This window comes from Myotis myotis, unplaced genomic scaffold, assembly GCF_014108235.1.
Source record: "Myotis myotis isolate mMyoMyo1 unplaced genomic scaffold, mMyoMyo1.p scaffold_m19_p_15, whole genome shotgun sequence".
Classification (NCBI taxonomy): domain Eukaryota; kingdom Metazoa; phylum Chordata; class Mammalia; order Chiroptera; family Vespertilionidae; genus Myotis; species Myotis myotis.
The window spans coordinates 16,473,994-16,498,802 of NW_023416319.1; the positions used below are offsets into that span (position 1 = coordinate 16,473,994).

General features: G+C 39.8%; 2 protein-coding genes across 16 annotated transcripts in view; one reads left to right on the plus strand and one right to left on the minus strand.

The window, feature by feature from the left end:
• The window catches only part of GBF1 (golgi brefeldin A resistant guanine nucleotide exchange factor 1), a 126,072-nt gene that overhangs the window by 83,378 nt on the left and 17,885 nt on the right, over nucleotides 1-24,809 (minus strand). The gene's annotated exons all lie outside the window — the stretch shown is intronic.
• On the plus strand, nucleotides 5,064-7,556 carry LOC118669808 (S-phase kinase-associated protein 1-like). 2 transcript variants are annotated; one of them, XM_036336192.1, is made up of 2 exons: nucleotides 5,064-5,532; nucleotides 7,482-7,556. In XM_036336192.1, the coding sequence occupies exons 1-2, from the start codon at nucleotides 5,149-5,151 to the stop codon at nucleotides 7,539-7,541; spliced, it is 444 nt and encodes a 147-aa protein (XP_036192085.1). In that variant the 5' UTR covers nucleotides 5,064-5,148; the 3' UTR covers nucleotides 7,542-7,556. The 2 variants fall into 2 exon arrangements, with proteins under 2 accessions (XP_036192085.1, XP_036192084.1); XM_036336191.1 differs by having other exon boundaries at nucleotides 5,064-5,527; nucleotides 7,477-7,556.

Sequence of the window (24,809 nt, forward strand, 5' to 3'; positions counted from 1 at the left end):
CCAGAACCATTAGCCAGATTCCTGACCCTCAGAAACTGTATGAAATAATAAAACAAATTTTAAGCAGATAAGTTTAGAGTATTTTGTTATATAGCAATAGATAACAAGACCTCAACCTAAATAGTTTGATGGAAAACTGTAGTATATTATAATATCATGATTTCATCTACTGGGTGAAAAAAAAAATCATCTTCAAATTAAAAATAGTCTGCTGCCCAAGATACCACTAAAAGCTAAGTAAGGCTAAAGGGGCTCTACTGGAGGGAATTAATTGTCCTTCTCCTTCAACACTAATCTAAGGATTGGCATCAGAAGAGTCCAACATAGCTCCCTCCCACTAATTATATCATCTACCTTACAGCCATAGACATGAGGTTAGTAGTACAAGTAGGCTTCACATGCTAGCCACTGTGAGGGTGTTGTCCCATACCAGAGCAGTCACGGGTTAAAGTTGAGGCAGCAAACTTATTCCCAGAGATATATGCCTGGCACTAAGCTGAGATTCACAAGATTTTCCCTGAGTTTTCCTTACCTCTAAATGCTGGGATAACTGATGCTCACTGAATGCTGATATTTGTATGAATAAAAATGAAGGGATTTAGCAAATCTTGTTCCTGCACACAGTTGTCAAAAAAAATCTGACCTTTACAACAGGAAAAAGAAGGGGGATTTAAAGATTTAAAGAAGAGGCAGTGACTGTCTGATGTATAACAAACCTTTGAAAAATTATGAAACAGCGAAAATCCCCTGCAGGTTCCAACAAATGTGTCCAATTTACATTCCAGCAAAGCTTCCCATACATACTATTTGGCTCCTGTGTGTACATCCAGGCAAATAAATCTTGAGGAATAATCCCACTGGGACCTAAGTCTGATCTTTGATATATTACTGCTCCACAACTCCAGACCAGGCTCTACAACTGCCTTTTTGGTTCCAAATAACTAAATCAAAGTCATCCTGATAAGCTTTGAAAACAGGCAATGTGAGGAGTGGTTTAATAAATGTTACAACTCAACCACAGTACATTATTGGAGGAGAGAGAGAGAGAGAAAGAGAGAGAGAGAGAGAAACCCTCACACTTGTACATCCCCAAATCTCTCAAGACCAAATCCAGACATTCATGTCATTCAACCACGCCTTATTCAAAGCCTGACTTTGATCAAATGGTGAGGATGCATTTATAAACCTAGTGTGTGGTGGGGGTGAGGGGAAGATACAGTAGAGACTACAATTTTTTGTTTACTTTGAAAAGTGATCCAAACTCATTTTTTAAAAAAAAGAAACCAATGGAAGCAATAAACACTGAAACTTATTGACATAAAATATTATAAAGAAATAACACAGCAAACAGTACAGTAACAAAAAAAATTTACTAGAAGTCAGAAAAATCAACCACTCAACACATAAACTAGAGAAAGCAGTGTTGAGAAAAAAAGAAAAACTAGATTAGTAGAGACAACAGAAAGAACTAGAAATTTAAGTATCTCATATCCCAGCATCAATTTTCTCCTTCCACAAGAATAAAGTAATTGTCACCACTGCTGTAGTATATCAAAAATAAATGTAGATAAGGCATACTAAAATATTAACAATAGTGACTACTATTAGATAAATCACAATATATAGACACAAGAAGTAGAAATTGATGGCCTAAAAAAGAGAAGGTAAGAAAAAGACATTTAGGAACTCAATAATTTGATGCAGAGACATCAAAATAAGAAACTATCCTGCCAGATAGCCACAAAGAAAAAGAAAAGGGGGAACACTAGAGTTTTAGTGTCTGTATGTAATCTCATATAAGTAGTAATGGAATAACAACTAAAACTAGTTTTAGTTTATATAACATCTTTAAAAATATATTTTCTTTTTATTGATTTTTTTACAGCGAGGAAGGGAGGGGGATAGAGAGTTAGAAATATCGATGAGAGAGGAACATCGATCAGCTGCCTCCTGCACACACCCCCGCCACTGGGGATATGTCCGCAACCAAGGTACATGCCCTTGACTGGAATCGAACCCAGGAACCTTCGGTCCGCAGGCCGACGCTCTATCCACTGAGCCAAACCAGTCAGGGCTATATTACATCTTTAAAAGAACCAGTTACTCAGAAATTAGAGTTAACTCCCTTTTTAGAAAGTTATTCAGCAAGTAGGAAAGTAAACTGGCAATCTGCAAACAAACTGAACCTCCTGTATAGTCAGCAAGACCCAGACCACTGCCTGGTCAGGATTCTAATGGGAGATGAAACCTGAAATACCACCATCTACTCTCAAGACCCAAAATGTAACCGACACTCTTTTTTTGGCAAATCAGATTTCAGCTCTATATAGGCAACCCATATCAGTTGTGATGACTATGTTTGCTTCAGATTTTTCAAGAAAGTCATTCTTCAGCACAAAGCTAAACCGCAATGCCTTACTTGGCCTAGAAGAGCCATGTAGCTACTTCAAGAGAAGCATCGTAGGAGATCCATAAGGACTGGAAAAGGTTTTATCATCATAGTTCTATCCAGTCTCAAAAGATTTTGAAGCTATAATTTTAAAAACTGTTAAATCACAATTGTTGGTGAGAATGTGGGGAAACTAGAAACCTCACACATTGCTGTTAGGACTGTAAAATGGTTCAGCCATTGTGGAAAACCTTTGTGGCAGTTCCTCAAAAAGTTAAACATAGAGTAAGTAACAATATGATCTAGTAATTCCACTCCTAGGCATATAATTCAAAAAATTTGAAAATAAGTACTCAAATACACATACACAAATATTCCTAACAGCCCCATTAACAATAGCCAAAAAGTAAAACAGTCCAAATGCCCATCAGTGGATGAATGGAAAAACAAACTGGTATATAAACACAATAGAATATTATTCAGCCATAAAAAGGAATAAAGTACAGATTCATGCTATAATGTGGATGAACCTTGAAAACACTATGTTAAGTCAAAGAGTCAAAGAAGCTAGATACAAAAGCTAGAACCTTGAAAACACTATGTTAAGTCAAAGAAGCTAGATACAAATTATTTATATAGATATAATTATATAAATAATTATTATATTTATATTAAATATCCAGAACAGGTAAATCCATCGAGACAGAATGCAGATTGGTGATTGTCAGGGTTTGCAGGGAAGGGAGAAGTGGAAGCAACTACTTAATGGATATAGGCTTTCCTTTTGGAGGTGAAGAAAATGAACTACATAGAGGTGGTGGTTGTACAACATTATGAATGAAATAATTGCCACTAAATTGTTCACTTTAAAATGATTAATTCTGTTATATGAATTTCACCCCGATTTTTAAAAACGGTTCTTGAAAATGAAAGATTTTCTTATCTCTAGTTCTACTTTATTTTTCTAAAGTGCTTTAATAGAATATGAGCTTTGTTTCTGGGAAACCATAAGTAAGTTCCAATTAAAGCCTGTCGGGTCTCCTCTGTAACTTTAATAGAGACAAGTAGTCACCTCAGTCCATAGTGTAAAGGGATCATTCAGGATTCTTGCAAAAGTGAAGTAGATCTGGTAGCTTTCCACTTAAAACTGGTTGTCCTGAAGTAGAAATGTCAGTGAGCCATCTGTCTTGTACTCCTACTGGAGGCTTACTGAACCCAAGCTGCTTGAACTAGCCACAATCTCCCCCTTGGAGACTCTACATCTGCTGAGGCTCATATGAAGATTTTTACATTATACAAGACCACAGTAAGGAATTTCCCCCTCCTTCATTAAAGCTCAATGCAGAGTTCTCTGGAGACATAGGTACTTCATCTCTTCTCTTGCATTCTGAACAAGAGATCCTCTCAGTCTTTTCCCTACCAAAGAGCAGTTTCAATCTCACCAATGGATAGGATTTTCTGGTAGAAACACTTCAAACAGTCATTCTTTATATTGTCTTTCACATTTTTTCTTTCAAATTATTGAAGCAAAGCATTTTCAGAGTATGAAATCCATCCTGTGATGTTTAAAGACTCCTATAATTGGAAGATGGCCCTGATCACAGGCCAGGCCTAGGACCGTACCGGCGCACAAATTTCATGCACCAGGCCTCTAGTACAGCAGTTCTCAACCTGTGGGTCACGACCCCTTTGGGGGTCAAACGACCCTTTCACAAGGGTCACCTAAGACCATCGGAAAACACATATATAATTACATATTGTTTTTGTGATTAATCACTATGCTTTAATTATGTTCAATTTGTAACAATGAAATTGGGGGTCACCACAACATGAGGAACTGTATTAAAGGGTCACGGCATTAGGAAGGTTGAGAACTACTGCTGTAGTGTATCATAAAGGCATAAACTGAAAAGTATCCCATGCCCATTAGTTTAAAAACACTGCTCAATAAAAGTGGTTGCTAATGATATCAATAAACTAATGACCCCATCAGCTTAAGTTGGAGCACTTTAAAAGTTGCCCTTTAGGATACAAGTATAATCCTATGACTACATCTATAGGCAAGAGTTGTTATTCCCTCCCTTAAGATCTGATGGTTTGGCCCTAGCCGGTTTGGCTCAGTGGATAGAGTGTCCACCTACAGACCAAAGTGTTCCACTTCAATTCCAATCAATGGCACGTATCTTGGTTGCAGGCTCCTCTCCGGCCCAGGCCCAGGGAAAGGGGGCGGGGGGGCGGGGAGGGGGGGCGGGGCGGTCATGAAAGAGGCAACCAATTGATGTGAAACACATCAATGTTTCTCCCTATCTTTCCCTCTCCCTTCTACTCTCCCTAAAAATCAATGGAAAAATATCCTCAGGTGAGGATTAACAAAACAAAACAAAAAAGATCTGATGGCTTGTACCTTCATGGTTCCCATCACCCTGAGATGACCTTTTAATAGAATCTAAGATCATGGGTAACATACTACACTTTACCTACTCTCACCCTTCCTCCTCACTCATCCCTCTGGGTAGAGCACTCAGAGCCAGTAATTGCCATGTCTTGTTAGGTTTTTAATTTTTCCACTATCTCTCAGCGCTACAGTTCTGTTAATCTATTAACCCCTCTTCAGAACTTCAGCCTCCCCAACTAAACATCAGAATTAAAAAACGCATGTGGGTAAGTGGCCTTGTTCTCCAGCTTTTTCCTTTTGGTTCTGCTGACGCTGCCCGGCTCTCGTCAGCCTCCGGCCCGCTCTCTCCTTGAGACCGAGCACCATGCCTTCAATTAAATTGCAGAGTTCTGATGGAGAGATATTTGAAGTTGATGTTGAAATTGCCAAACAATCTGTGACTATCAAGACCATGTTAAAAGATCTAGGAATGGATGATGAAGGCGACGATGACCCAGTTCCACTACCAAATGTTAACGCAGCAATATTAAAAAAGGTCATTCAGTGCTGCACCCACCACAAGGATGACCTTCCTCCTCCTGAGGATGATGAGAACAAAGAGAAGCGAACATATGATATTCCTGTTTGGGACCAAGAATTCCTCAAAGTTGACCAAGGAACACTATCTGAACTAATTCTGACTGTTGCCAATATGATCAAGGGGAAAACCCCTGAAGAGATTCGCAAGACCTTCAATATAAAAAATGACTTTAGAAGAACCACTCAGGAGAACCAAGATGGCGGCATAGGTTAACGCTGGAGTTTGCTGCCTTGAACAACTACTTCAAAAGTGAAACTAAAAAACTGAACGGACATCACCCGGAACCACAGGAACGCTGGCTGAGTGGAAGTCCTACAACTAGGAGGAAAGAGAAACGCATACGGACACTCAGAGGAGGCGCAGTGCTGAAGGCAAATTCTGAGGTGCGGAGTACGCGGAGCGGGCTGGCGGCGGAGGGCGCGGTTGGCGTTTTCAATCGGGAGGGAGTCGCAGACTCTGAGCTCCAGATCAGGCGAGTCTTTAGGGACCCAGACTCAAACAGGAGAAGCGGGACTGTCTGGCTTCGGTCAGAGCAAGTGCAGCTTTCTCTCCGAGGTTTGCAGCGGGTGCTGGGACTCAGAGAGGCAGAGCCCCTGGGGACAGGACTGAGAGCCGCCATAACTGCTCTCTCCGGCCCACCCTGTTGATCCAGTGCGACCCGCCCCGCCCAAGCCCTGCACAGAGGCATTTGCCGGATAGCCTCAGGCAAAGGCTAGATTAGCACCTCCCTAGAGGACAGAAGTTCTCTCACTGCAGACACAGCTGATTCTCATAGCCATTTGGCCTGGAGGTCAAACCCTCCCTGGTATTAGCTACAACAATCAAGGTTTAACTATAAGACTGCGCACAAAGACCACTAGGGGGTGCACCAAGGAAGCATAACAAAATGCGGAGACAAAGAAACAGGACAAAATTGTCAATGGAAGATACAGAGTTCAGAACCACACTTTTAAGGTCTCTCAAGAACTGTTTAGAAGCCGCCGATAAACTTAATGAGATCTACAAGAAAACTAATGAGACCCTCGATCTTATATTGGGGAACCAAATAGAAATTAAGCATACACGGACTGAAATAACGAATATTATACAGACTCCCGACAGCAGACCAGAGGAGCGCAAGAATCAAGTCAATGATTTGAAATGCGAGGAAGCAAAAAACACCCAACCGGAAAAGCAAAATGAAAAAAGAATCCAAAAATGCGAGGATAGTGTAAGGAGCCTCTGGGACAGCTTCAAGCGTACCAACATCAGAATTATAGGGGTGCCAGAAGATGAGAGAGAGCAAGATATTGAAAACCTATTTGAAGAAATACTGACAGAAAACTTCCCCCACCTGGTGAAAGAAATGGACTTACAGGTCCAAGAAGCGCGGAGAACCCCAAACAAAAGGAATCCAAAGAGGACCACACCAAGACACATCATCATTAAAATGCCAAGAGCAAAAGATAAAGAGAGAATCTTAAAAACAGCAAGAGAAAGAAACTCAGTTACCTACAAGGGAATACCCATACGACTGTCAGCTGATTTCTCAACAGAAACTTTGCAGGCCAGAAGGGAGTGGCAAGAAATATTCAAAGTGATGAATACCAAGAACCTACAGCCAAGATTACTTTATCCAGCAAAGCTATCATTCAGAATTGAAGGTCAGATAAAGAGCTTCACAGATAAGGAAAAGCTAAAGGAGTTCATCACCACCAAACCAGGATTATATGAAATGCTGAAAGGTATCCTTTAAGAAGAGGAAGAGGAAGAAAAAGGTAAAGATACAAATTATGAACAACAAATATGCATCTATCAACAAGTGAATCTAAGAATCAAGTGAATAAATAATCTAATGAACAGAATGAACTGGTGATTATAATAGATTCAGGGACATAGAAAGGGAATGGACTGACTATTCTTGGGGGGGAAAAGGGTGTGGGAGATGCGGGAAGAGAATGGACAAAAATCGTGCACCTATGGATGAGGACAGTGGGTGGGGAGTGAGGGCGGAGGGTGGGGCGGGAACTGGGAGGAGGGGAGTTATGGGGGGGAAAAAAGAGGAACAAATGTAATAATCTGAACAATAAAGATTTAATTAAATAAATAAATAAATAAATGTAAAAAAAAAAAATGACTTTACTGAAGAAGAGGAAGCCCAGGTATACAAAGAGAACCAGTGGTGTGAAGAAAAGTGAAAAGTTGTGCCTGACACTGTAACACTGTAAGGATTGTTCCAAATACTAGTTGCCACTGCTCTGTTTATAATTGTTAATATTAGGCAAACAGTAGACAAATGCAGCAGCAAATCAACTGTATTAGCAGAATATTGTCTTCATTGCATGTGTAGTTTGGGTACAGATTTCAAACCTATGGCTGAGTTTCTTCCAGTATGATCAAAATATCTTTTTTCTTTGCTCTGAATAAAACTGAACTGTGGGTTCTCTATAGAAAAACAAACAAACAAAAACTCATGTGCTTTTGTCCCAGATAGTTACCTTCACGTATGTCAAAAATAGCCTGGTTATGTTAGTGTTTATGTCATGCTTTCAGTGGGCCTTTCCACTGAACTTGGGTGTCTAACAACAGTGACCCGTGAAGTAGCCTGAAGTATGCTGCTAGAAAACAAGGTAACTAGATGGGCAGCCCAGGATTCTCTGGGACTGGCTTCTTTGGTAGACAAAGCAGAATTACAAAGGAAAAGGGTATTCCCCATGGAGTTATGATTAAAATAATAATATTAATTTGTATTCAGGTAAGATAGAATTGTCCAGAAAAAAGTAAGCTATATTCGCCTCTGTCTCTTGCTCCTCTCCTGCAAATGTTCCACTCGAAAGTTAGCTACAGTTCTGCCCTCATCCACATCAAAAGCAAATGAATAGTTACCTCACTGCCTTTTTCATATATTATAATCACATTTTAATAGAGAAGCTTTTACTAACTATGTAACCTTGAACATGTCACTTAACCTTTCTAGAGCCTTAGTTTTATCTATAAAAAGGAGGATACCAACAGAGGTCCATTCTATTTTATAGGTTGTTATGAAATTTAAATGAAAAATATATCTGTAAACTGCCACAGCCAAGAGAAGCCTAAGTAGACGTAACAACTAAATATAATGTAGTATCCTAAATGTAATCCTAAACAGGAAAAGGCCATTATGTGAAAACCAAGAAAATTTTAATAAAGTAAGAACTTTAGTTAATACAACACATCAATATTGGTTCATTAATTGTGACAAATGTACCATACTAAAATAAAATGTTAATAATAGGGAAAACTTGGTATGGGGAACATGGAAACTTCTTTACAACTTCTCTATCAATCTATTTTTTTTTAATATATTTTTTATTGATTTTTTACAGAGAGGAAGGGAGAGAGATAGAGAGTCAGAAACATCGATGAGAGAGAAACATCGATCAGCTGCCTCCTGCACATCTCCTACTGGGGATATGCCCGCAACCCAGGCACATGCCCCCGATCAGAATCGAACCTGGGACCTTTCAGTCCGCAGGCCGACGCTCTATCCACTGAGCCAAACCGGTTTCGGCTCTATCAATCTAAATATATTCTAAAATAAAAAGGCTATTTTTAAAAGTAAAAAAAAATAAATAAAAAAAAAATGCAAAAGCACTTTCTAAACTGTAAAGTCCTTGTCAATTGTAAAATAGCGCATAATTTAGTATATTTAGTTTTTTATGTAGATTGTTGGTAAGTAGACAGCCATTTTAAGTAGCTTAGATAACAGAGATAACTTGAAGAGTTAAGTTCTGGTGTGGAAGAGTCTAGCCCCCAGAAGCATCCCAGCTGTTTCCTGCCAGCTGGTGTCTCATGTCTGACTTTCAATAGAGTTGATTTTCTTTGTATAATTATTTTTGTCTCTCAACCTGTCTGTATTATTAAAAGAATGATTAATTTTTTAAAAGAGGCTCTATGCAGGTATGTGCTTTAATTTAAGAATGTAAAAAGTGAACTGTAAGGCATAGTTATGGCTATTTTATTGGGTCCATTTCTTAACTAGATTTGGGAATAGACCTACTCCCAACTTCAAATGTCTCAGGCACCCAGAGATAGAATAGGGCAAATATACCCAAGCCTTGCCAACTCCTATTCTGACTTGAAAACAAAGAAGAAGAAGAAGAAGAAGAAGGAGAAAGCAAGAGCCCCAGAAGTGCAGGAAATTGTTTCTCAGGCGAAAGACAACACTTCCTTTCCCAGAACAATCCATCTCCCACACTGACATCCTGCTCCTGCTATATTTACCCAACCCAAATCTGCCAATGATATACTTCCAGCTGCACTCCTGCCACATGGTCCTGTCACTCAGCCACAGCATTCAGAGGGGAATTTGTCCAGAGGACAGAGCCTAGAAATCACTACACACTAATCCATGCTTCCTCTATCAGTAGCCTTCAGAGTAAAGTGAGACAAAATATGGACAGTATTACTCCCTGTTTATTTTGGAAGTGACTGGGGAGATAAGAGGTACCTCATTTTATATAGTTGCTAATTTTGACTGCTCTCATGGTAGCCAATGGAGGAGCATAAACAATGAAAGGATTGAGATGGGAGGTTAAAAATAACTATTAATAGTCATCTAAAAAAAAAATAACTTAATAGCCTCTTCCACCCAACCTACAAGGATCAGGCTATCAAGTCACCTTATTACAGGGTAAATTCTTCAGTTCTGGGTGGATGGATCCAAGGAGTCAAGAACGGGACCAACTCATTCACCCCAAATCACATTATCTCACAGTACACTCTACTGAAAGGGGAAAGCCCAAACACTGGACTGGGTAAAGGTAAATGTTAGAGCTGACTTCCATTTTCCTATTTTAGCAGCTCTGTATTCTTGGTCCTTCCTACCCATTTCTGTACCCCAAGTCCCAAGTCCTTTTCTTCTTCTCCTTTCTGTTCATTTCTACATTCTTGCTGCCTCTCAGTTGCTCTTCTTTTCTCCTTTCCCTGTTTATCTTTCTTTTAGAAAACCTTATCAGGGGCAAGGTTCCCTCAACAAAACATAATGATAGCTGACAAGCCTTCATTAGTAATATCATATCATTAGCCTACTCTCCGCAACAGTAACAGCAAAGAACCTGAGACTCAAGAGCAATACCTCTTTCTCTCACCTTTCTTTCTTTCTTTCTTTCTTTCTTTTTCTTCCTTCCTTCCTTCCTTCCATCCTTCCTTCCTTCCTTCCTTCCTTCCTTCCTTCCTTCCTTCCTTCCTTCCTTCCTTCCTTCCTCCCTCCCTCCCTCCCTCCCTCCCTCCTTCCTTCCTTCCTTCCTTCCTTCCTTCCTTCCTTTCTTTCCTTTTCTTTCTTTTCTTTCCTCCCTCCCGCCCTCCCTCCCTCCCTTCCTTCCTTCCTTTCTTGCTGTTATAGCTGTCCCCATTTTCCTGCCTTTGCCCACCTCCACCCAGCCCCCGCCCCCGCTTCCTTCTGGCCATCACCACACTGTTATCTGTGTCTATGGGCTATGCATATATGTTCTTTGGCTAATCCCTTCACTTTCTTTCATTCAGTACCCCCCTGCCCCCTCTTTCTAACAGCTGTCAGTCTGTTCCATGTATCCATGACTCTGTTTCTATTTTGTTACACAATGAAATACTATGTGGCTGTAAAAAAAAATAAGGAAACCTTACCTTTTGCAATAGCATGGATGGAATTGGAGATTACTGTGCTAAGTGAAATAAGCCAGTCAAAGAAAAGACAAATACCATATGATCTCACTTATATGTGGGATCTAAAGAACACTGCAAATAGGAGGCAGCTGCAAAATAAACTGTCACCTTTTCTTAAGGAGGCACATAAATGCATATTGATCAGATCCTTCAAAGGAATGAAAGGAAAATAGAGGCAGAAAGGAAAAATGCAAAGAAAAGAGGAGAGAAAAGAGTGATAGTAAATAAGAATGGGGAAATGCTTATTTAACTATTTTTCTCTTAAAGCTCCTAGATCAGCGGTTCTCAACCTGTGGGTCGCGACCCCTTTGGGGGTCGAACAACCCTTTCACAGGGGTCACCTAAGACCATCGGAAAACACATATATAATTACATATTGTTTTTGTGATTAATCACTATGCTTTAATTATGTTCAATTTGTAACAATGAAATTGGGGGTCACCACAACATGAGGAACTGTATTAAAGGGTTGCGGCATTAGGGAGGTTGAGAACCACTGTCCTAGACAGATTTTTTAAAGCTAAAGTAGAAGTTCATATATATTTTTTTTTTCTTCTTTGTTGATTTCAGAGAGGGAGGAAGAGGGAAATAGAAACATCAATGATGAGAGAGAATCATTGATTGGCTGCCTCCTGCATAACCCCTATTGGGGATCAAGCCCACAACCCAGGCATGTGCCCTTGACCAGAATCAAACCCAGGACCCTCAGTGCACAGGCTGACGCTCTACCCACTGAGCCAAGCCAGCTAGGGCAAGTAGAAGTTCTTCATGAGCCCAATCTGGCTTTTAAAATAGATTTGAGAATAAAAGCTGAAATATGATGATGAATTCATATTACTATCCCACTTATTTAAAGGAGAGAGGGGGAAAAGAGAGAGAGAAAAGGGAATCAGCTTCATGTGGCTGTTCCCAGCCTGACTTAGAGAAGCATTTATGCTGTTGGTTGAGTAGAGAACAAATTTCAGTTGGGTTATGTTGCCATAATGTAGAATATTATTAAGCCCCTAGTCAAGCCCTACTGAGATAAACCTTTCTCCAATTTTCAAATCTCTTTTTAGTTAGTATCTTTTTAATATATTTTTATTGATTTCAGAGAGGAAGGGAGAGGGAGAGATAGAAACATCAATGATGAGCCCTAACCGGTTTGGCTCAGTGGATAGAGTGTCAGCCTGCAGACTGAAGGGTCCCAGGTTAGACTCTGGTCAAGGGCATGTACCTTGGTTACAGGCACATCCCCAGTAGGGGGTGTGCAGGAGGCAGCTGATTGATGTTTCTGACTCTCTATCCCTCTCCCTTCCTCTCTGTAAAAAAACAATAAAATATATTTTAAAAAAAGAAAAATCAATGATGAGAATCATTGATCGGCTGCCTCCTGCACATCCCCCACTGGGCACCGAGCCCGCAACCCAGGCATGTGCCCCTGACTGGAATTAAATCTGCAACCCTTCAGTCCACAGGCCGACACTCTATCCACTGAGCCAAGCCGGCTAGGGCTAGTTAGTATTTTTAAAAACAGAATCACCAACGGCATAAAGAAATACAGCCCTAGCTGGCGTGGCTCAGAGGTTAGAGCACTGGCCTGTGCAAGAAGGGTCTTGGGTTTGATTCCGGGTCGGGGGCATGTATCTGGGTTGCAGGTTCCATCCCACGAGTATGGGAGGCAACCAATAGATGTGTCTCTCTCAGATTGATGTTTTCCTCTCTCATTCTGCCTCCCTCTCTCCCTTCCACTCTCTCTAAGAAAATCAATGGAAAAAATATCCTCAGGTGAGGATTAACAAACAAACAAGAAAATAAATATAGACCTTTAGGGCATGCAATGGTGTTTCTTAAAAAGAAGAGACACTCGTAACAGAAGCAAGCTGAGAAGATCATTAATGTCTATGCCTAAGTACAAGTTTTTAAGAACTGGCAATTTAAGCAATCATTCAAAATTCATCATCACTGCAACCTGAAAAAAGTTCAGACAAGAATCATCTTATTTAATAAAAGCCTAATATGCAAATCAGCTGGTGCAACAACCAGTCGCTATGATGCTCATTGACCACCAAGAGGCAGATGCTCAACACAGGAGCTGCCCCAGCCTGCAGGCCCCAGGCCAGCCAAGGCGAGCCAGTAAGGGCCCCCTGATTGCCCCGCCAGTCACCCCACAGATTGGCCCTGATCACTGGCCAGGCCTAGGAACCCTACCTGTGCACAAATTTCGTGCACCAGGCCTCTAGTCAATATATGATAAACTGTGAAGGGAAAGTTTAAAAACAAAGTATAGTCTTAAAGTGTCTCCCCACAGATTGCTTGTGAGTTCCAAAGAAAAAATACTACCTACCCAGTGGACAAATAACATAACACCTTGATGAAAATTAATAGCACTGCCCTGGCCAGGTGGCTCAGTTGATTGGAGCATCATCCCTTACAACAAGGTTGTAAGTTCACCCTAGCTGGTTTGGCTCAGTGGATAAAGTGTCCACCTGCAGGATGAAGGGTCCTGGGTTCGATTCCGGTCAAGGGCACATGCCCAGGTTGTGGGCTCAGTCCCCAGTTGGGGGCATGCAAGAGGCAGCCAATCAATGATTCTCTCTAATCACTGATGTTTCTATCTCTATCTCTTCCTTCCTCTCTGAAATAAATAAAAATATAAAATAAAATAAAAAGGTTGCAGGTTCAATTCCCAGTCAGGGCATATACCTAGGTTTTGGGTTCGATCCCTGGTCAGGAAGCAACTAATTGATGCTTCTCTTTCACATTGATGTTTCTTTCTCTCTCTCTCCCCCCGCCCCCCCTCTCTCTCCCCCTTCCTCTCCCTCTCTTAAAAAAGAAAAAATCATAAAAATATATCCTTGGGTGAGGATTTTAAAAAATATCACCAATGAGAGAGGTATCTCCACATATATCCTGAGGACACTTTTATCAGTAGTGGCATGTAGATTCATGCCAGACATGCATAACTTGAATGTAAACATGAAGAAACAGCAATCAAACCCAAAGTGAGGAACATTCTCTTTTAAAAAAAAAGAAAGGAAGAAGAAAGAGGAGGGAGGGGAGCAGAGGAGAGAAGGGAGCAAACAGGAGTCAGCTAATCAATGTTTCCCTCTCATATCAATGTCTCTCTCTCCCTCTCCCTTCCTCTCTCTTAAAGAAGACTAAAGAAATATGACAACTGCCCTAGCTGGTTTGGCTCAGTGGATAGAGCGCCGGCCTGCAAGACTGAAGAAACATGACAACTAAATGCAGTATGTGATTCTTGACTGAAGGGGGAAATTTTTTTTAAGTTTATTATTGGGACAATTGACAAAATTGAAATATGAATAGTAAATTATTATAATAATATTAAATTTCTTGAATTTTATAACTGTACTAAATACAGATTATGTAAGAGAATATACTTAGGAAATATACACTGAAGTAGTAAGGGATAAAAGGTCATGATGTATATAACCCACTCTCAAATGGTTTAGAAAAATTTTATCCACTTATAGTATATGCCTGTGTATGTGGAGAGTGAAAGACAATAATAAAAACAATTCACAAAAGAGTATATGCAGCTCCTCTGTATTATTCTTGCAACATTTCTGTAAGTTTGAAATTACTTCAAAATAAAAATTCAAAAAAGTTAACCACAATTGACCTAATTAAATGTCCTAACGTCAATTAGGTAAAGAGGAAATGGGGATGAACTCACATTCTAAATGACACTAAAATAACTGCTAATAGGGGAGCAAGTCAACTTTTTCTTTTCCTGGGAGCTTTTAGAGGAAGGCTATTACCAACATAAAGACAGTGCTTCCCAATCTCTGCCTTCCTTTACTGCATGCACACAATACAGTTTTGTTGACTCTTTAGCCCAGGGGTCCTCAAACTTTTTAAACAGGGGGCCAGTTCACTGTCCCTCAGACCGTTGGAGGGCCGGACTATAGTTTAAAAAAAAAACTATGAACAAATTCCTATGCACACTGCACATATCTTATTTTGAAGTAAAAAAAAAACAAAACGGGAACAAATACAATATTTGTATTTGCATGTGGCCCATGGGCCGTAGTTTGAGGACCCCTGCTTTAGCCTGTACCAATGTCTCCCATTCTCTAAATACCAAAGAATTCTACCAATGCAGCCACTGCTCTTTTCCTTCCTTATAATGAACGGAATTTAAAATTTCAGAAATGAGACTGATTAAAATGCTAATCATGGGCTCACCTAGGAGGATTAATGAGCCACATTTGGAAATCCATTTACCGTGACTACTTTCCCCACAATGCTTCTGTTCAGGTGGGCTGAACCAAGAACTTCTCTTCCTGGGGCACAAAGAACCAGAATCCTTTTGTCACCAGGCTCTGGTCACAAAAAGGTTTTGGCTGTACTAGGTATGTAGACTCATACCAGAAAAAAAGAAGCAAAGGAGAAAGAAATGCACTTTAAATTCAAAACACAATAGCTATTAAGAAAATGACAGGTCACAGGTCATTTTGTGGGACACATTTATACACCAATATCCACTCCCAACTTTCTCTCATAGAACAATCTTAAACACTACTTAATTTGCTTCATGCCTCACTATCTCTTTCCGCCCTGGAAAATACTAGGAATACTTTTCCTAAGGAAAAAGGGCATTTCTTAAGGGCATTCTCTCTGAGGACCCAAGGTCCCCAAGTGCTATTCTAAATAAGGGTGCTTTTGCACAATTTACAATAGCTAAGATCTGGAAACAGCCAAAGTGCCCCTCAGTAGATGAGTGGATACAAAAGCTGTGGTACATTTATACCATGGAATACTATACAGCAGTAAAAAAGAAGAATCTCTTACCCTTTGAGACAGCATGAAAGGACCTGGAGAATATCATGCTAAGTGAAATAAGTCAGTCAGAAAAAGGTAAGTATCACATGATCTCACTCATATGTGGAATCTACGTAACAAAATAAACTGATGAACAGAGTGGATCCAGTGACATGGAAGCATGGAACAGAGTGCAGAATCTCAGAGGGAAGGCGGGGGAGGGTGGGTGGGTGGGAGGTAATCAACCAAAGACCTTGTATGCATGTATGCATAATCCATGGACACAGACAATAGGTTGCTGAAGACCTTGGGCGGGCTGGAGGGGGTCAATGGGGGGCAGGGGCGGGGAAGGGACATATGTAATACTTTCAACAATAAAGAATTACTAAAAAATAATAAATAATAAATAAATATGGGTGCTTTCTCTGAGATTCAAAAGGTAATATATGATGGAATGTTCAACTAATTTGAAGCCAAATCCTATTCAAAGTTACATGGGTTTTGATACTTCTTTCCTTAATGAGGCCCTTGGGCTAAAGACAATGGGTTATTACTAAAAAATACTCATATTGTTTTTTGAACTGGGAGTATTAGAACTATAGAAAACTAGAGGCCCAGTGCACAAAATTCATGCATGGAGGTGGGTCCCTCAGCCCGGCCTGTGCCCTTACAATCTGGGACACTGCATGCACCAGTGACCATACTTTTCATACAGGTGAAAGGCATCTTGCAGCTACATTATTTTTGCCCTGATTATAAAAAGTGGTATATAACATGATCCTTCTGAGGCAGTAGTACCATTTTCCCCATCTTATGGGTGGAAAAACTAAAGCAGAGAGAAGTTAAGTAATTGGCTTTGTCACACACTGAGAAACCAGAGTCCATGTATGTCATTGCTGCATCATCCTGTTTTTTCAATATTAGAGTAGCCTTGCCAGGTTTTAATTTTTAAATCTAAGAGACTGTTCCCAATATATAGGGTAGGGTCCCTAGGCCTGGCCGGCGATCAGGGCCAATCTGTGGGGCGACCAGCGGGCAGGGCGATGGCGGGGGGGGGGGGGGGGGGTGGGCCTCCGCTAGCACCCACATTGGCTGGCAGCCTGGCGCAGCTCACCGGCCCGCCCCACCCCCTGATTGCCACCACCAGTCGCCTCCTTCTCAGGGGGCAGATGCTCCTGCATTGAGCATCTGCCCCCTGGTGGTCAGTGCACATCATAGCAACCGGTGGTTCTGCCGGTCAGTCGATTTGCATATTAGGGTTTTAATTTATAGGATAATTTTCCTTATTCTTTTAGCACCTTAGCTAATAAAACCTTTGTTTTGTGCCACTAACTTCAAAATACTAACAATTGTGTCTGAAGCCTAAACCTGAGAGGACTCAAATGCAAAGCTGAATTTTATTAGAAAAGGCAATCGGCCATTCATATTGTTGACCTTAAACAAATAGCCAGATATTTCTACAGCAAAAAAGGGTTGTTTGGTAACAACAAAGCATTGCTATTCAGTTCTTGCAGTCAAATGGCAAACCACATGCAAACCCATGGGAGTCTACTGGAGGAAACTGAAAATTCTAAATATAGTGACTTTTCATTGGCTGAGTTATGGCAGTCTGCCGTTGGTTGAGCTGTTACTGAGTAAGGAGGATTCTTTTCTTCCTACACTGAGGTAGTAAAGCAGTATCACTTCCTGTTGGAAAGACAAGGTATATCTTTTCTTGTTGGGGTTATTAGTGTGTGTTGAGTGACACATGCATGAGACTTCTCTCTTCTAGCCCCCCCATTCCACTTTAAATTAAGTTTCTGTTTATTAATTTTCATAATATCCTATGGACAATTTTAGTCAATTCAGTTCTGAGATGCACAAATTGATTAATCAAAGGTGAATATAAATGGACTAATTGAGCCTTATACATCCAAGGCTCTTAAGCAGCAAATAAAACTGACAGGCACTCTGTTACTACTAGGCAGCTAGGGCTAGGACAGAAGGTGGGGGTGGGATAGACAATGCACACAAACACCAATGCTGTTCTTCAGACCATCCTAGAACCTTTTTCAGCACACAGGTATACAACAATTTCCTGAGGTCATATGTGGAAGCTGGGCAGACCTCAAACCAGTGCCCAGCTGTCCACTCAAATTTCAGCACTTCTCAAATCACCAGCCCACTAGACCATAAACTTTATGAGGACATGAACTGTGTCAGTCTCCTAGTTCAGTGTCTGGCACACATTAAGTGCTCAAGAAATATTTGTTGATGGAATATATAAATGAATTTTTGCCAAGAGCAAAGTTCCTGGAGAAGGTGCTGTCTTGGAGTTTTTCCAATACAAATGACTCCCTCCTTAACCCATCAAAAGGATTCAAAAGGATGGCCAACCCATGTCTATTATGACGTGCTATCCCTTATCCCTGAAAAATCAGCTTACATAAAACTGTTAAGGTACAAGATGCAAAGTGATTAATCAGTCACAATTACATACCCAATCCTTTTTTCCTTAAGGAAGGATATAACATTCTCCAGGATTGTATGACTCAACTGGTCTCAAACTAATTTCTGTCTTGCAAAAGCTGGATTCATACACAGAGAAACAACCATATAAATAGAATTGTTTCAGCCATAAATTAGAAGGAAATTCTGCCATTTGCAACAACATGGATGGACCTTGAGAATATTGTGCTAAGTAAAATAAGACAGAGAAAGACAAATAATGTATGATCTCACATGTAGAATCTTAAAATAATCAAATTCATAGAAACACAGATTGAAAGGTAATTGCCAAGGGGCTCAGTGGTAGGGAAAATGGGGAGATGTTAATCAAAGGGTATAAACTTCCAGTTATAAGATTAAAAAGTTGTGGGTCTCATATACTAGTACAGCATGGTAACTCAACAATATATACTGTATTATATACTTGAAAGTTGCTAAGAGAGTAGATCCTTTTTTTTAATATATATATTTTTTTTATTGATTTCAGAGAGGAAGGGAGAGGGAGAGAGAGATAGAAACATCAATGATGAGAGAGAATCGTTGACTGGCTGCTTCCTGCACGCTCCCTACTGGGGATGGAGCCCGCAACCTGGGCATGTGCCCTTGACCGGAATCAAACTTGGGACCCTTCAGTCTGCAGGCCGACGCTCTATCCATTGAGCCAAACCAGATAGGGCAAGAGAGTAGATCTTAAATGTTCTCCCCCCCCCTCGCCATACACACACACACACACACACACACACACACACACACACACACACAATTGTAATTATGTTTAGGTGAAGAATGTGTTAACTAATCTTATTATAGTCATCATTTCTCAATAGATACACATATCAAATCATCACACTGTATACCTTAAACTAACACAATGTTACTTGTCAATTATATCAAAATAAAGGTGGGGGTGGGGGGTGAAGTAATATGTAATAGTAAATCTCTAAATAAAAAAATGATTAGAAAGAAAAAACTGCTTTACTGAAATCAAAGTTGATAGGTATGAAATCCAGATATAATAGTCCACTGGTTCCCAAAGGTCAAGGGGCTAAAGCACCTTCATAGAGTCCTTTGCAGAATGCAAGAATATAGTGGAAGAGGCCCTCTGACTCAACACCCTCTTGGACTCCTTGCCTAATAAATAACATTGCAGAGAGACAGATTCAAACCAGAGCTGGAACAGGAATAAATTACAAACTCTCTCTACCAGGACTTTCAAACTTTATTTTTTGACCATGACCTACAGAAAGAAGTACATTTTACACTGTAACCCAGAACATATACATGTTTCTAATTGAAACAAAAATTTCCCAAAATAATACTTATCCTTATTATGTATGACGCACTAATACTTTCTATTCTATCTCTTTATTCTCCTCCCTTAATGCCTATAACTTGTACTAGAAAGCAAGGAAGTGCTCAAAGGGGTCATATCAAAGGACCGAAGGGGCTCTCACTGGCCAAACTTGGAATTAATGATCACCAAAAATAATCATAAATGTAACTAATTATAAAACACTGAATAAATAAATATTCACAAAGGAGGAACACCTCATTTATGGACATTAGTGGTCTTTACTTTGAAAATTGGCAATAAAAGGGAAAGAATCAAGCATTTCCCCTACCTTTTTACAAGAAACTGTGATTCATCCTCCAGTATATGAAGGAAATAATTCTTTACAAAGAGTGCCAGCTAATAAATGTAGAAAGAATGTCAATTAGAAAGTCATCATTCTACAACCTCTACTTAAATAAATGATTCTGGCAAAAAAATTCACCAGTGGATGATCATTAGGTAAAAGAATAGCTGGCTTGTGTGCTCAGTTGTCGAGCATCAACCTATGAACCAGGAGATCATGGTTTGATTCTGGGTTGCGGGCTCCATCCCTAGTAGGGGGCGTACAGGAAGCAGCTGATCAATGATTCTCTCTCATCATTGATGTTTCTATTTCTCTCTCCCTCTCCCTTCCTCTCTGAAATCAATAAAAAAATATATTTTTAAAAAAGCATATTGGAGAACAAGGTATTCAGAATGTGCCAAATTATTACTTCACAGATTCCTTACTAATTGCAAAGAGAAAAATAAATTTATTTTATAATGAGAAAATACAGCAGTCACCACTAGAAGCAAGCAGTCAAACTTAACACCACCAATAGTGGGGACAACCCGACTGTATGTACCTCCTGTGGTGATATAATATGAAGTACACAGTATCACCGAATGAAGTTTAACCTGAATCAAATTAAGCCTTTAATCCTAAATTCTAGAATACAGAAAATATATGGGCTAGAGAAACAAGTAAAATGACAACACAATGACAAAGACAAATCCAGAATGCAGAACATTCTAAAAATAAATGCCCTGGTCTCTTAAAAAAGTCAATACCAAGAGGGGAAAAATAGGGGTGGAGAAAACTGTGTGGATTTTAAAAGTCTAAAGAGATATTACTACCTAATGAAATGAGAATTTTGCTTGAATATTGGTTTATAAAACCAACTACAGCTATAAAAGGAAATGTGGGGACAAATGGGAAAATTTTTTTTAATCCTCACCTGAGGATATTTTGTCTATTGATTTCTAGAGAGAGTGGAATGGAGGGAGGGAGGAGGTAGAGAAAGGGAGAGAAACATTGATGTAAAAGAGACACATCAACTATTTGCCTGCCACACACGTCCCTACTGGGGTGGGGGAATCTGAAACCAAGGTATATGCCCTTGACCTGAAATCAAACCCGAAACCCTCTGGTCCTGTGGAATATTATTTCAATTTTTGGTTTATTTGAAATTTTTCATAACAAAAATTTGAGGAAAAATGCTATGCAGCCCTTTAAAATGATATTGCAATCCACTAATAGAATGCAACTTGCAGGCTGTAAGATACAACTTGTAGCCAATGGTAGGGCAGTCATAATAATATCTTAGCTCTTACATTATCATCAATTTGGAGCCAGTTTTCTTAAGCATGGTTTTGCCCATAAAGAAAAATGAACCTTGCCCTGACCCGTTTGGCTCAGTGGATAGAGCGTCAGCCTGCAGACTGAAGGGTTCCGGGCTAGATTCTGGTCAAGGGCATGTACCTTGGTTGCGGGCACATCCCCAGTAGGGGGTGTTCAGGAGGCAGCTGATCAATGTTTCTAACTCTCTATCCCTCTCCCTTCCTCTCTGTAAAAAAACAATAAAATATATTTTTAAAAAAAGAAAAGAAAAATGAACCTTCATGAAAATGCTCATGTGGGATAAGGCTTTCTTATTTTGCCAACCCTTTGTCAAGGGTCTCCCAAGTTTTATATTTTTTCTGCCAATTAATAACTTACTTTATTTGATAAGTAAGAATAATCAGTAGAAAAATTCCTATTAATGTCAGGGAAATTTATTTGTCCTTTGACTTTTAGAGGATTTTTCCCAATTCAGGGTATATGACATTGAAGTTTTTTTGATCCTGTTCCTCTACAATTGATGTCCCCAACTACCCTTAGCCTCCATTTCCCAAGCTGCTTTCCAGGACACCTGGAAGCAAGCTGCATGGCTGACTGCAGAAAAACCCTTGCTCCCACACCACATCTGGTCCTCCCTTTCCATCAAGTCAAATGCCAATTTATTGCCCTCTGATGTACAGTCTATCAGGCTACTTCCTGGATGCCTCCACTTCACACTGGGCCAAAAATCCAAGGCTATAATGTGAGTTCCACAAACGGGCAAGTAATTGCTCAATAAGCATGAAACAAGGAAAGGTCATTTGTGATGTGTGCACATGTGGCAGCCCTTCACAACTCAACCTACAGTAGTATCAGTGGTAACGGAAGGCTGGTGTTACAGAAGAGGCATGCAATGAGAAGCCAGCCAACAGGCAGACAGGACTTCTTGTCCATCTAAGTCCTTTTTTCTATTTCAAATAATGTGCCCTTAACTTAATCTCTACAGACCAAAGTAAAGAAATAAAGACCTTAAAACTGGTAAGGAGCATCTTATCACCTAGTTTCCAGAAGCAAACGGGAGAGCTTAAATTAGTTACTGCCCTCCATTTACCACCCTTTTTTAATGAAGTGATCTGAACTGAAATGATATAACTCCATGTTGCTGTATACCCAGCTCTATCTTTTAATGGGTGCCAGGAAAGACAAATGTACTCACCCTTTCCCTAAACATATTCAAAATCACTTTAGAAATTGAGGCCCTGGCCAGTTTTCTCAGTGGTTAGAGCATTGACCTATGGACTAAAGGGTCATGGGCTTGATTCCCAGTCAAGGACACATACCTGGGTTGCAGTTTGATCCTCTCTCTTACATTGATGTTTCTCTCTCTCTCCCCTTCCCTTTCACTCTCTCTAAAAATCAATGGAAAAAATATCCTTGGGTGAGGATTAACAACAACAAAAATTTGTTTAGAAATTGAGGTGACCAATTAAGTAACTATGAGCATAAAGAGGTGGTTAGAGGGAGCCAGGCTGATACAAATAACTCTTTATTATCTCTCCTAATCAAAACTGCACATTGAATTTCAAACATTTGGCTTCTTCTGAAACCCTCTTGGCACTTGTCCTGAGTTTAAGTGAGTGGAAAGAAGAAAAGGACTCTGCCTGCCTCCTTGTTAAAAACAAAGCAGCAGCTGGCTTTTCCTCCTTTTACTCATCTGACTGCTGTCATAGCAAATTGGGCACATAAACAGAGAATAATTTCAGGCCTTTTAAGAGGTGGCAGTGCTAAATAGGACAATGGCAGTGAGAGCAATACCAGCAACTATGACACCCACCACAAACCACACTATCAAACCACCTCTAACCTCTATTAGAAATTAGGTTCCTGGTGGGATCAATCCCCATTAGGAGGTGTGCAGGAGGCAGCTGATCGATGATTCTCTCTCATCATTGATGTTTCCATCTCTCTTTCCCTCTCCCTTCCTCTCTAAATCAATAAAAATATATTTAAAAAAAAAAAAGAAATTAGGTTCCTTTGCCTCTGCCTTTGAGAGACAAGCTATTAAGAATACTCCTTTTTTTTTTTTTTTTGACAACCCCCTTTCAGATACATGTAGTAGAAAATGTGCCAGCAGACTAATTCTGATGGCTAACTATGTTTGACTATTAGAAAGAGAAAAAAAAGGAGAGCTGGACCCATTAAGAAACCAGACTATACAGAACTGCTTCTTCTCAAGAAAGTCTTCATTTTCTAACCTCAAGGACAAATAAATGTTCGGAAGAACTTGCTTTAGAAATGTCATGTGAAGAGGGTTCAGATCAGTTGGGGAAGGGCCCCAGTAAAAAGAAATAACAAAGTAAAGTCATCTAAATACAGGCCTCTTGGAGCTACCTTATTTATATGAATATTCGGGGGGGGGGGGGCAAGGAGGAATCACGATATTTTTATTTTCTCTAACTATGCTGAAATGCCCATAAGTCTGAGGCCAATCAAGCTACCAAGACTCTAAGGTGCCAAAGTCAGTTTGACTCAATAATCTCCAAACTAATATAGTCTTATATTTTATTGCAGAACAAGAAAGTCAAAAAGGGCACTGGAAACAGATACTTATATAAGTGTGTCCAACCTTGCCTCTTCCAACACTCATCCCATTACATTAATTTGTCTGCCAAATTTTATTACACTTGGTCTTTTAGCCTCCATTTAGTCAAGCCTTGAACAATTCACAAGTTCAACTCCAAGTGGGACAAAGCTAATGACTTATTCAACTTCCTTCTCATGCTGATTTAATAGTGATATATTGTTTACTCTCCTACTCCCAAAACCATAAGCCCCTACCAAAAAAAATAAATAAAAAATGAAAGTATGCTTTGCATTCAATCAGTATGGGAGATGATAACACTAGCAAAATCTTTTCTTTTTTCTTTTTCAAATAATGTGCCCTTAACTTAATCTTTTTCCTGACAGTGACTACTAAAATTTCTTTTCCCTATACCTCCCCATCTTCCAATTGAAACATTAAAATTGAGGTATGAGGCATCCTTGGACAGTTTCACTTCTACTTAAAAGTCTATTTCTAAGAGGCCTAGGCCAGACAAATGTTCAGTTTTAGTTCCTCCTAAAGGTTGGCTTACAGATTCTGTTTAAATGTTCCCTGCAAACCTCTGGAGGTTACATGGATTCGAACCTCCTAGCTCAGAAACCTAATTCACAAAGTTTAAGACAGACAGTACCCTACAGGTGTGTTTGTCCAGGATAAACTACATTTAAATAAATTTCTGATATATCTACTTTCTCCAGGCACCTGATTCTCTCCCTCTTAAACTCAAGTACACCATTTTTTGTAGTCCAGGTAAGCTCAGTAAAGAAATGGCATATTCCTCAGAATTATTCTATATCTTTGACAGTATCTAAACTCTGGCAATATCTAAACTTTGGCTTTACATGAGAAAGTCAAATTAGCAAGTGTATAAGCTATCATTCTTGTTCATTTCTTTGGCTTGTTTTATTAACAAAGGAAAGAGTGAGAATAAAAAGATGGCAACAGATTGCTCTCATTCACTATCATGCATTCCATGCCTGATAGGGAACCATATGGCATAGAGTAGAGGACACAAA

Excerpts from the sequence above, each read along its gene's own strand:
- LOC118669808 (XM_036336192.1), top strand. The coding sequence starts at position 5,149 with ATGCCTTCAATTAAATTGCAGAGTTCTGATGGAGAGATATTTGAAGTT. Across the intron at positions 5,533-7,481 it reads CCTTCAATATAAAAAATGAC|TTTACTGAAGAAGAGGAAGC; the intron begins TTTAGAAGAACC and ends AAAAAAAATGAC.